The sequence below is a fragment of the Eulemur rufifrons genome, chromosome 9 (assembly GCF_041146395.1).
Source record: "Eulemur rufifrons isolate Redbay chromosome 9, OSU_ERuf_1, whole genome shotgun sequence".
In the NCBI taxonomy this organism is placed as follows: Eukaryota; Metazoa; Chordata; class Mammalia; order Primates; family Lemuridae; genus Eulemur; species Eulemur rufifrons.
The window spans coordinates 12,877,574-12,890,497 of record NC_090991.1 but is presented as its reverse complement, the minus strand read 5'-3'; the positions used below and the strand labels follow the sequence as shown (position 1 = coordinate 12,890,497).

General features: G+C 58.7%; 1 protein-coding gene across 1 annotated transcript in view; it reads left to right on the top strand.

Annotated features, from left to right (window-relative positions):
* SPNS2 (SPNS lysolipid transporter 2, sphingosine-1-phosphate) overlaps positions 1-12,924 on the top strand; it is a 35,933-nt gene that overhangs the window by 20,686 nt on the left and 2,323 nt on the right. Inside the window, exons 3-11 of the mRNA XM_069482111.1 lie at positions 2,507-2,643; positions 6,905-7,056; positions 7,321-7,387; positions 8,568-8,710; positions 9,039-9,191; positions 9,304-9,493; positions 9,828-9,893; positions 12,153-12,251; positions 12,347-12,510. Of these exons, the coding sequence (XP_069338212.1) occupies positions 2,507-2,643; positions 6,905-7,056; positions 7,321-7,387; positions 8,568-8,710; positions 9,039-9,191; positions 9,304-9,493; positions 9,828-9,893; positions 12,153-12,251; positions 12,347-12,510 (1,171 nt within the window). The remainder of the gene's footprint in view (positions 1-2,506; positions 2,644-6,904; positions 7,057-7,320; positions 7,388-8,567; positions 8,711-9,038; positions 9,192-9,303; positions 9,494-9,827; positions 9,894-12,152; positions 12,252-12,346; positions 12,511-12,924) is intronic.

The following is a 12,924-nucleotide window of genomic DNA, read 5'->3' as shown; positions in this document are numbered from 1 at the left end:
TTTTTATCTTCATTTTTCAGATGAGGAAGTTGGCGTGCCTGAGCTTGTTTATACTGGCTCCTGGGAGTCGATTGTCAAATTTTCAGGAATTGTGTGAGCTGCTTGTTAAACACAACCATTGTTAAAAACTAAATTATTTAAACTTACGATTAAATAATTTATATTAAAAACAAAGGTAATAAATACTCAAAAGTCACCACTTCCTAATTAATTTACTCCCTTAACTGTTATCTATATTCTTGAGGTTAACGATGTCTATTTTATCTGTGTGGTAGAAACACTATACAACGGGGTGTTACTACCCATCTTCCCAACTCTGATCAGCGACATTATTTTGGTGGCTTGGAATCAGCCATGGTGGGAGTATGTATACCAAGAAAATTAGCAAACACTACACTATGTGAGGGCGCCCCAGCCCCTTGTTCAGAGAGCCAGTTGTTAAACATTTACCAGCACACCGCTGAAGTGGAGACACAGAGAGGCTGTGACCTAAGGTTACCAGCCAGGAAGGAACAGAGCCGAATTCCAGCCCAGGCAGTGTGTCTCAGGTGCCCACACTTGGGTACCTCTGTGCCGATTCTGCCCAAGGCCCCAAATCGCACAGAATCGGGATTAACAGGTCTCCTCCCACCCCCCCCACCCGTGCACAGTCACCGGCCTGCTCTTGCCGGGGCTGAAGAGGGGCAGTCGCCCCTCCAGCCCAGTCCAGGCACCTCTGCCCAGCCCTCCCGCCCCTTGCTCCCCTCCCTCCGTCTCTCCCTCCTCCCCTGCCTTTCTGGTCTCCCAGTCCCGCCTCACCAGGGACTCGGGTCCATGGGGGAGCAGCCGAGACCACGCACACATTCAGCGCGGCGGTCAGAGGCCAGCCACTGGCTGCCCTGGCTGCCCACCCCGGCCTTTGTCTGGCCATCTGCCCGTCAGCTGTGGGACTGCCTCCCTGTGTGACCCAGGGTCTGCCCCATGTTGTTCTGGGCCTCTTCATCCCACCTGGGACCTCCAAGCTCCCTCCCATCACTGACGGTGGCCCCCTCCACGGAGTCCTCTAAAACTCTACTGCTGTCTTGTTGTGGAAGAACAAAGCCAGGCCCCATCACTCCTTTGCTCGGCATCCTCTGGTGTTTTCCTTTCTCACTCATGAAAGCTGTGGTCATCACGGTGGGCCACAAGGCCGTACCCTACCTGGCCTGTCAACCTTATCTCCTACCCCTTCCCTCCATCCCTCTGCTCCAGCCACTCCAGCCTCTTTCCTGTTCCTCCAACATGCTAAGTACACTCCTGCCCCAGGGCCTTTGCACTTGCTGTTCTTGCCCCAATATTTGCATGATTTATTTCCTTACCTCCTCTAAGACTTTGCTGACACGTCACCTTCTCTGACCCCTCTATTGTAAATTGTGGCATCTGCTCTCTCTCTCTCTCACACACACACACGCACACACACTTATGTTTCCCAGCTTCTGTTTCGCCTTTCTCACCTTCTATAGCACTTGTCACCATGTGACATCCTATGTTACGGATTTATTGTCAGTTTCTCCTCACCAGAATGAAGGATTCACAGGGCAGGGCTTTTGGTCTGTTTTATTCATTGCTGTCTCCCAAACACCTAAAACAGTGCCACAGTGCCAGATGCATTGTAGGTACTAAAAAAAAATTGTTGACTGAATGGATGGTTGGATGGAGGGATGGGTGGATGAATGAATAGATGACTGTTTTCAACTGTCAGAAAAGCCTCCGCAGCTCACTGGGAGTGAGGGTGGCTGTGTGATCTGGCAGGTGTGAGACCTGGGGTTTCTGGTCCAGTTCTGCCCTGATTTGCTGTGTGTCTTTGGGTAGATCTCTTCTCTTCTCTGATCCTCTTTCCCAAGTATGAGTGTAATGTGACGAAGTCTAAGGGATACAGACTCTGGAGCCAGACAGATGGGGACAAATCTCCATTGGGATGTTTACTGCCTGTGGGGCCTTGGGCATGTCACTTTCCCTCTCTGAGTCTGTCTCCTGGTCTGTGAGGTGGGAGAGGGGTTGGAAAGATACACAAGATACTATGTGGTGAGCCCCCACAGCAGGGTCTGGCATATAGAAAGCACTCAATAAATAGATCTTTACTCTTTTAAAAGGTTGGCCAGGTGGGGTGGCTCATGCCTGTTATCCCAGCACTCTGGGAGGCCAAGGCTGGAGGATCGCTTGAGCCCGGGAATTCGAGACCAACCTGGGCAACACAGTGAGACCCCATCTCTACAAAATAATAATAAATAAAAAATAAAAAGTACCCAAAGAGGGCTCACCCAAAACTGGACAAACTTTGGACTTTGCATTAGAGAGGACCCAGTAAGCCCTTTCCCATGTCCCCTGGGCAACAGGGGCCCCTCTCTGAGCTGCTTCCTGGGTCCCTGGCCTGGGCTGGGCTTTGTCTCACAGGCATGTGGCCTCAAGGTGGTGTGGGTGGTGTGGGCAGCTGGGCCCAGCCAGGGGGACCCCGTGCCGCCCCTCAAGCTCCCCTCTCCCTGCACAGTGTTCATCTGCAGCTTCATGGTGGCTGCCCCCATCTTCGGCTACCTGGGCGACCGCTTCAACAGAAAGGTGATCCTCAGCTGTGGCATTTTCTTCTGGTCGGCAGTGACCTTCTCCAGCTCCTTCATCCCCCAGCAGGTGAGGCCCGCCCTGGCTTCCCACCCGGTGTCCCTGCTCATCCCATCCCCCGTGTCCTGGTCCTTCCAGTGGGTGGCGAGTCTCACTGGCCTGTGTTAGTCCAATCGGGGCTTGAACCCCAGACAGCGTCTTCTTGGTGCAGAAGGATGAGGGGGTCTTTGGGTACGTCTATAAACCAGCCTTGTAGATAGGGCCTTCTCCAGGCCTGAACTGAGGGACTCGCGGCCCTGTGTGGCGTCCTGACTTTCTGAGCTGCCCTCTGATCTGGGACGGATGCTGGGATGCAAGGGACAGGGCGAGCAAGTCTGGCCTAGGAGCGAGGACCCTGGGCTCTAGTCCTGGCTCTGCCACTACCTGGCTGTGGGAACCCAGGTGAGTCACTATCCCTCTCTGGTTCTTGCTCAGTTTGCTCAGCTAATTCCTTGGGTAAAATTGCTGGGGAGGAAAACATCAGTTCAACATAAAGAAGACATTTCTCATTTGGCTCTCATCGTCCTGGATTTGAATATTTCAACTGTTGCCCATTCAGCATTGTGACCTGGAAAAACTCAACCTCCCTGAGCTTCAGTTTCCTCATCTTTAAAACGGAGCTAATACTTCCCAACTTGAAGGTTTCTTGTGAAAAATGACTGAGCTAATGAATGTCCAGACCCTGGAACATGACAGGTGTTTAACAAATCATATTTCTGTTCTTTCTTCCAAAGAGGAACTATGTTGCCTGTGAGGTAGTGAGTTTCCCACCACTAGGGGTATTCAAGCAGAGAGTAGATAATCACATGATGGCTGCTTTAGAGAGAGATGGAGGAAGAAGGGGAGAAGATCAGGATCTGTCCTCAAGGAGCTTTCAGTCTGGCGCTGTCCTTGGGAGCACCGCCTCGGGGGTAGGAAGATGTGAAAGGAGCTCCCATGCTCAGGGCTTTCAGGATGTGCAGACAAAGTGCTGAGAGTCCTCCCTGAGGAGAGGGCAGTCTCTTGAAATCCAAGTGGTCAGGGAAGGCTTCCTGGAAGAGGTGGCATTTGAGCGGGTTAGGCAGGACTGGGAGATTAGGCCTCTTGGTGAAGATAGCAGGGGCAGAGGGAGCAAACCTACAGAGGCAGAGATGGTGGCATGTGTTGAAAGAAAGAGGGGGATCATGTTTGGCTGTGAAGGAAGGTAGCGACAGAGGGCCTGGGCTTCCTCCCAGGTCGGTGTGGAGCCCTGGAAGTTTGAAGAGGGACAGGGGTGGGGTCAGATTGGGGTTGGTGGAGGGGAGATTGGAGGGAGGGCAGAGAGAATCTGCAGATTTGTGGGGGCAACTTTGCTTCCTGGGGCAGCTTCATGGAGGAGGATCAGGCCTGGTGACCTCCAAGCCCAGACTGGCCGGTAGAGCCTGGCGGCCACAGTCAAAAACAGGACCTGGGCCAGGTGTGGTAGCTCATGTCTATGATCCTAGTGTTTTGGGAGGTCGAGGTGGGAGGATAACTTGAGGCCAGGAGTTCAAGACCAGCCTGGGCAACACAGTGAGACCCTGTGTCTGCAAAAAATAGAAAAATTAGTTGAGTAACAGAATTCAACTTGTACCTCCTAAATTTATTTTTAAAAATGTAAAAAAAAAAAAAAATTAGTAGGATGTGGTGGCACATGCCTGTAGTCCCAGCTACTTGGGAGGCTGAGGCAGGAGGATCACTTGAGCCCAGGAGTTCGAAGCTGCAGTGAGCTCTGATCACACCACTACATTCCAGCCTGGGCGACAGAGACCCTCTCTCTTAAAATAAAAAACAAAAAACAAAAACGAAAACACAGGAACTGGACCAGAAGCCTCTAGGACCCCTCTGGGCCTCATCTTGTCCCTGGCCAGGCCCCTGGTTGCTGACCTCTGGGGCCGCTTCTGGGACTGACCAGTGAGTCCAGGACCACGATGCCAGGGCTGGGCCCCCCTCTTCATGTGCAGGGGGCGGGGGGAGAGACGATGAGCAGAGGCAGAGAGAGAAACAGACAAATCACCCCAGTTAATCTATAAATTCATAGCAGTCACAATCGGAGTCCCGCGGGGGTTTTGGTGGGCCTTGGCAATGCGATTCTGAGAAAATGCCCAGGAACAGCCGAGAACATTGTGAAAAATAACAATGAAAAGGGATTTGCCCTATCAGTTATCAAAATACAGCTATTCCGACTAAAACAGCAGAGGGCTAGACTGAGATCAATGAAACGGAGTCCTGGAGTTCTACGGGGATTTAGCGTAGGATGAAAGTCGCATCTCAAACAAGTGGTTTGGGGAGAACGGACTGTCCACCTGCTTTGGAAAAACAAGTTTGGTCTGTATTTCAAACCACACTGCAGAATAAATTCCAGGTAAGTGAAAGTCAGGCACAAAGCAAATTCTGAAATCTATACATCAACGAGAAAAAGACAACCTAGTAGAAAAACGGGCAAAGGACAGTTCCGGGCAATTCCAGGAGAAGATACTCAAACGACCAATGCATGTAAGAAGAGCCGGTGCTCAGACCCGCTCCGACTCTCGAGTAATCGGGGAAATGCAAATTGAAACAACAATGAGATACCATTTCGCACCCATCAGATTGGCAGCAATTAAAAAGGTTGACAATACCAAGTGTTATTAAAGCTGTGGGGAACCGGGGCCTCAGCCCTGCTGGCGGGAGTGTAAATTGGTGGCGTTTCTGGAGAGCGAAATGGCAGGATATCGTAACACTAACCCGCCGCGCCCCAGCCTTCTGCTTGGAGGTTCAGACCCAAGAGAGAAGCTCCCGCGTGTGGACGCGGCATGCGGGGACGTTCGTTGCAGTCCTGTGATAGAAGAAAATAGGGAAGCAATGTAAGTGACCAGCCCTGGGCGTGCACCGTTAAACACTGAGACCCTCGACAGCAAAACAATGAACCAGATCTGTATTAACCAGCATGCGGGGGTTTCAGCAAGACTGGGAGGGAAGGGAAGTTGCGGGGTGAGACGTGGCGTGGTTCCCTTGATGTTCGTCTGTGCCTGCGTGTGTGAGCACAGGCGGAGGGGTGTTCACGACAGGCGCGATGAAGCAGGTTCCCGTGGGTGGCAGGGACAGGAGTCCTCCTGCCGCCAGCGCACCGAGGACGACGCCCGGCGGGGTCCCTGCCATCCTCTTTCTCTCTCTAAAATCTACCAAACAGACAGCGTGGGAGAATGTCTTTATAATTTTGGGATGGAGTAGGCCTTCCTGAACAAGACGTGAAATCCAGAAGCCATTAAGGAAAAATCAACAGATTTGACAGCATCAAATTAAACAAAACAACCCGAAGCCCCCGTGTACTGAAGCTCTCCGCAAGGTTGAAAGAAGGATGACAAAAACATAGATCACACGGGATCGATACCTGGACTGCAGAAAAGCTGATATAAATCAATACAAACGAGACAAACAGCCCAGCAGAGAAACAGGCCAAGGCTGTGGGCAGATGGTTTCCCAGGGAGAGAAACGGAGGCTTGGGGCCAAGGGAGGGGAGGAAGATGGGGACAGTGACAGGGAGAAACAGCTACAGGCGTCAGAACGAGGGGTCAGAGACAGTGGGTGGCACCCACGGGCACAACGGGCCAGGATTGAGGTGGGCAGATGGGGGGGTCCGAGAGACCTGGGGGAGGGCTGGATGTGAGCGATGCTGGCCGGATGGGTGGTCCGGGTGGGGCTGGGGAAAGATGACCAGGCTGGGTTCTCAGGCCCTGGGCAGCTGGGGGACGGAGGGGGCAGGTCCACATCAAAGGGATACTGCCACCAGCAGCTGGCATGGCCCCACCCTTCCCGGCTCAGCTGGGCTTTGTCCTTTGATGTGTGTATGGGGGGAGCTCTGAGCCCCCTGAGCTGTCCTGCCCCCTCCCCATTCACACTGGGCCCTCCAGTGCTGCCAGGGTTGGCTCAGCCACCCTGCTTAGGCAAGAGACACAGTGCGGGGGGGTGGCTTGTGGCTCCTGAGGCAAGGCCAGAACCAGGGCAGAGGTCTCCCAGTTGGCGGGGTGGTGGAGATGCAGGCTTACGTCCCCAGTGCTTATGGGGACAGAAGGGCCTGTCCAGTCCCACCCCAGCACTGTGTCAGCCACGCCCCATCAGACCCACTATACAGAGGGGCAAACTGAGGCCCAAAGTGGCCTGGGGGTGTAGTCTTGGCTGAGGCAAGGGAAGGCTCCCTCCTCTCCCTGCTCCTGGACTGTGTGGGGGAGGGGAGCAAAGTGGGAAGCAAGGACGAGCAGGAGGGACGAGGAGGAGTGGGTGGGCCCCCAGCATTCTCTGCCCTCGCCCACAGTACTTCTGGCTGCTGGTCCTGTCCCGGGGGCTGGTGGGCATCGGTGAGGCCAGCTACTCCACCATCGCGCCCACCATCATCGGCGACCTCTTCACCAAGAACACGCGCACGCTCATGCTGTCTGTCTTCTACTTCGCCATCCCGCTGGGCAGGTGAGAGCGGGAGATGCCAGGGTTTGCGTGAGGACCCGGGCGAGGTCCCTCGGACTGCTGAGCACTCCCTCCCCCTGGGGCTCCGGCCCAGGCAGGTGCCCTCAGCTAACTGGACATGTGGCGGCAGCCTTGGAGAAGCGCCTGGACCTGCTCCCTGGCCAGCTGGCTGGGAGGGTTGGGGGGGCCTGCCTTGTAGACCAGCGAGCGTTCCCTGCCCCCAGTCCCCGTCCTGCCCAACCTGACACGTGTCCGTCTTCTCTGCAGCGGCCTGGGCTACATCACTGGCTCCAGCGTGAAGCAGGCAGCTGGGGACTGGCACTGGGCCTTGAGGGTAAGCCCTAGGTCCCCGCCCACGAGGGTACCCCTAGTCCAGCTCCTGTCCCGCAGTTGCCCAGAGATTCCAACCTAGCCTAGAGCCCAGGCTGCAACCCCCAGTCTTCCTCCCTCACCAGCCTGGGCTCTGAAGTCCTTGCCCTTCTAGATTAGTCCAGACTGAGGTGTCAGGGAGCTCAGATGTGGGGCAAGAGAGTCACAGCCCGGCCACCCTCAGTCTGAGGGTTGGAATCTTCCACCCTGGGAGTCCCAGGTTACGAGGACCAAGGATTCTCCCACCATGTCAGGAAATTCCAGGTCCAAGTGGTGCTTCCTGCTCGAGCCCTGGCGCTGTGCTAGTGTAGGGCTGGGACCAGACCTCTGTGTGGGGCCCCCAGGGTCTGGGGCCACTTCCTGTCTCGCCGGAGCGTTCGGGGCAAGTGACCAAGGCCGCAGGACAGTGCAATCGGAGGAAACAGAGATCCCCAGTCCCTCGGAGGAGCGGAAGCTTAAGACAAAGTGTTTTTTCCTCAAAAGCAGGAAGGAATCAGCCTCCGTGGAATTTCTTGGTGGGGGGGGGGGGCGGCGAGCGAGGGTGGCTTGGAGAGGAACTCCCCAGCCCATGGCTCCTGGGCTGGTGCGGGTGGGGACAGATTTCTGTGTTCTCACCGGCTGCTGGAGATGCTGATGTGGCCCGTGTGGGCCCCTCCTGAACGACAGCCTCCGGCTTCTATTAGCTGGAAGCTTCATGCCCAGCCAGTCCCTTCCCAGTGCCCGACACGGTGAGGGGCCCACCTGGGGAGCTTCGCTAGCCCCGGGGGGATGAGCAGGGTTGGTATCTGGCTCCCTGTCCCCAGGAGCGAACTCTCTTCCTTCAAAGTCATCATTCCACCTGTCTGTCCATCCATTGATTCATTCATCCGTCGCCTCCTTCTTGCTTCGGCCTGTCAGTCTTCCTTTCACCCTCTCCATCCTGTCCTGCCCCTGGTCTGGACGTTCCATTTTGCGCCCCCGAGCCCTTGGCTGACCTCATCCCCGGTGGCTTTGCTCACCCCGCAGTCAGGAGGGCTGGGCAGATACCAGGGCAGTGGAGGCAGCCGGGCCGGAGAAGGCACAGCTTGCCTGCACCCCTCCCAGCGCAGCAGAGACAACGCCAACTGGGCCCTGGTCCCCTAACTTCATGCTCCCTTCGCCACCAGGTGTCCCCTGTCCTGGGCATGATCACAGGAACACTCATCCTCGTCCTGGTCCCGGCCACTAAAAGAGGCCATGCTGACCAGCTCGGGGGGCAGCTCAAGGCACGGACCTCGTGGCTCCGTGACATGAAGGCCCTGATCCGAAAGTGAGTACCACCGGGAGAGGTCTGGTGGGGAGAGGGAGGGGTGCCAACATGAGAAGACCCCCTTGCAGGGCAGCCCACCAGCACCCTCAGCCGGACTCCCTGCCGTCTCCACTGCCCACGGTACTAGGAGTGACGTTTTGGCCACTAGAGTTTATTATTCCTGCAGCCTGAACCCTCACCCCCACGGCCCGTAAGGGGAGGCATTGGAGGCCGTCTGTCCCCAGGGGGAGGTGTGGGCTGGCAGGCTGGGGGAGAAGAGGGAGCCTCCCAGGCCCTGACTCGTGGGGCTGCCTGCGGGAGCTGAAGGGTGTCCTGGCCTTGTCCCCAGCCGCAGCTACGTCTTCTCCTCCCTGGCCACGTCCGCCGTATCCTTCGCCACCGGGGCCCTGGGCATGTGGATCCCGCTCTACCTGCACCGTGCTCAGGTCGTGCAGAAGACGGTGGAGACATGCAACAGCCCACCCTGTGGGGCCAAGGACAGGTAGGCCAGGCGGGGTGGACACAGGGCGGTGAGGGACCCCGGACGGGAGAGCTCCTCTGCCTCGGCCTTGGCCTCCTCTCAACGTGTGCCCTGCTGTCTTCTGTCCCCACAGTCTCATCTTTGGGGCCATCACCTGCTTTACCGGCTTTCTGGGTGTGGTCACGGGTGCAGGAGCCACACGCTGGTGCCGCCTGCGGACCCAGCGGGCTGACCCCCTGGTGTGTGCTGTGGGCATGCTGGGTTCTGCCATCTTCATCTGCCTGATCTTTGTGGCCGCCAAGACCAGCATCGTGGGAGCCTATGTGAGTGCAGTGGGGAGGCAGGGGTGCCGGGAGGAGCTGGGGTTGGGCCGCGGGAGGTTCTGGAACAGAAGTCTGGTCTGACTTGCTGGACCCTCCCTCCCCACGGGGAGGCTCCATCCTTTGGCTGCCTGCTCCTGCTCTGTCCACACCTGGGTGTCTCAGGGCTGTGGACATGGCTTGAAGTCTCTGCATAACCCACTCATTCGTTGTGAGCCTGACTGTCAGAAGATGGGGGCCGGGGAGGGAGGCTTTGGGGGCTCCCTGCCAGCAGCCAGTGTGGGCTGCTGGTGGGTGGAGGGGTCCCCTGACGCTTGCTCCGCTCTCTCCTGGGCAGATCTGTATCTTTGTTGGGGAGACGCTGCTGTTTTCTAACTGGGCCATCACTGCGGACATCCTCATGGTAAGCCAGGCAGGCCAAGGTCATCTCGCGCTGGCCCAGGCCTCTTGACTTCTCAGCGGGGCTGGGGAGGGCAGCGAAGGGGCAGGAGAGCTGGCAGGGCTTGGTGAGGGGAGGGTGGCGAGGAAGCCCTGCTGGGAGGGCGAACCCAGAGGCAAGGAGGGGATCAGAGATCTGGGGGTCTGCATCAGAGCGGGGCCAGAACACAGAGGAGGGAGCAGGCAGACGGGGTGAGATGTGGCGACTGGGTAGGAAGGCAGTGTCCTGAGGCTCAGGTTAGTGGCTGGGAGGCTGGTAGTGCCAGGCTGGCACCGAGGTGGCGCTGCCTGCCAGCGCTCCTCCCCCAGCGCGTGAGCGTCCATGGGCTCTGCCCCTCCCAGCTCAGCCTGGGTCCCAGGCGTGCCCGCCCGAGTGCCTGTGGCTGAGGCCGGGTGGACAGAGGCCGTCTTCACAGGGCCAACAATGGGCTGCAGACCAGCCGGCCAGGGACAAAGGGCTGTCTGAGCAGCTGGCAGGGGCTTGTGTCCCTGGGTGGGGACGGGAGCACCCTGGGAGCAGCCAGGAGGGGCTGTGGGCCCAGGAGCTTGAGGCAGTCTGGGGGTGGCAGGAGCGAGTGTGACACTTGGTCCCGTTCTGGGGAATCCTCTAGGTCAGCATCGGGAGGGGACTGGGAGGAGAGCGTGCAGGGGACCGGTGGTGTGGAGAGTGTCTGGGAGGTGCCAGGGAAGGGCAGGGGGAGGGAGTCCTCGTGGGTGGACCCTCAGGGTGCTTGAGCTTTGGTGCCACAGCATGGGATAGCCCAGGAGATGAGTCTCCCTGGCACCGGGGCCCCTGCTAGCTCCCTTACTTGAGAAAGCCACCCTCACCCTGCCTGAGCTTCCCTGCACGCCCACTTGCCCCTGGGCTCTCTCTGTCCCCAACCAGTCCCTGGGCTGGGTGGAGGTGGTGGGAGCTCTGACTCAGCTCTGTGCTCAGCATGGGGCCAGCGGGGGTGGGGCAGGGTCACTGCGCAGGCTCAGAGTGAAGGGAGCAGCAAGTCCCTGTGAATCAAGCGCCCTGGTGCGGGGCAGGAGCCCTCCCTGGCCTCCGCCCCTTGGGGTAGCCCCCAGCACCTGCTGACAGGGTCTGGGTCCCAGGGAAATCATGTCCCAGTTTATTAAGTGTCACTGCCAAGTGACTATTGCTGGAAATGGGGCCACTCCGTTTCACTAGATCCAGGTCTGTTTCCGCCCCCACCTCCCTGCCTCCCCCGCCATGGGGTGCCCAGTGGGCGCTGGCTGCTTGTACCTGCTGCCCACAGAGGCTGGTGCTCTCGGTAGCAGAGGCAGCGGGAGCGTGGGCGCAGGGGGCTGCCCAGGGGCACCTGTGAGCTGGCTGCCGCCTGCCCTGCCCCAGCCCCCTGTCTGACTTTGGCCCACCCAGCTTTGGAGCTGCAACCCCGGTGGGTCAGGGCCTGCTTGGTCTGATGGGGAGTCTGGGCCCAGTGGTTGCTGGCGTTTGGTGGCGGGGGTGTCCCCGGGTCCAAGTGGAGGCTCTTCCAGGCAGGGTCCTGCTTCATTGCACCCTGTCCCAGGCACACCTAGGCCTCGTTGGGTCCTCATGGAGGGGACAAAGGGTCTTTCACTTGTCGGGAGGTGAGGGCAAGGTGAGGGCGGAGAAGCCAGGGTGCTAGTTCCAGAGCTGCCCGACTTCACGTGTGGTCCTTCAGGAGCGCCCCTCTGGGCCTCGGTGCCCGTGGCCACAGCACTCGCCTGCCCACCAAGGGCCAAGTGCACACCCTAAGGCTGCCCTGCCATTCCTGATGGCTCAGGTACCCCACGGGTCAGAGAGCTCTGGACTAAAGGCCTCTACTGCCTGGTACCAGGGTGACCCCCAGATTGTTCTCTCCTTGACTGGATGTGGGTGGGGAGGGAGGGGAAGATTTGTCTCTGAGGTGAGGGCCTAGGGGGACGGCAGGTTTGGGGGCCGATGACGAGTTTGGTCTGGGGCAGGTCAGAGTGGTCTGGGCTGGGGCTGGAGGTTTGGAAGCTCCCTGTCCTGAGACAGTACTGAAGCCACGCGTGGGTGGCTCGGGGAGGGGCAGGTGGAGCTGAGGGGCAGCCACGCTGACGGGGTGGGCAGGAGGGAAGGGCCCGGGGAGAGAGGTGCCAAGACTCTGGGTCAGGATTGAGCCCGAGGGCGTGGGGGCTTCGGAAGTGCCGTGGCCCCCGGGGGTGGGTGGGCCTGGCTCCCCAGCCACTGACCTGCCGGCCTCTCCCACAGTACGTGGTCATCCCCACCCGACGGGCCACCGCGGTGGCCTTGCAGAGCTTCACCTCCCACCTGCTGGGGGACGCCGGAAGCCCCTACCTCATTGGCTATGTGAGTAGCCCCGTGCGGCTGGCCTGGGGGGCGGGGGGTGCTGCAGGCGGCAGCCCTGCCCTGACGTCTGCCTCCCCGATCCTTGATCCTCGCAGATCTCGGACCTGATCCGCCAGAGCACCAAGGACTCCCCGCTCTGGGAGTTCCTGAGCCTGGGCTACGCCCTCATGCTCTGCCCCTTCGTCGTGGTCCTGGGGGGCATGTTCTTCCTCGCCACTGCTCTCTTCTTCCTCAGTGACCGCGCCAAGGCTGAGCAGCAGTGAGTGGGGGTGAGGGTGGGCCTGCTGCCTCACGGGGAAGCAGGGACTGTGACAGCCCCCACAGCGATCCCTGCCCCGGGGTGGGTCGAGGGGACGGTGACTACTGTGCGTGGGGGTGGGTAACCCGGCTGCTGGGGTCCAGGCCGAGGTCCCAGCTGCACACTCGCCCCCAGGCCGTCCCGGGCCCTGGCGCACAGCGTTGGCCTGGCTGCGGGAGCCCACAGGGGCCTGGCCTATTCCTGGTGGTTCTAGATGTGGGTTTTTCTCTGGAGTTAAATGGGTTTCAGAGCTGGGACCCCCTCCTTGTCCTTTTCCTCTCATTTTCTGACTTCTTTTTCCTTTCTTCTTTACTCCTCTCTCTCTCCTCTCCCCACCCCTGGGCTCTCCCACCTCCCCCTGGGGCTGACGAGGTC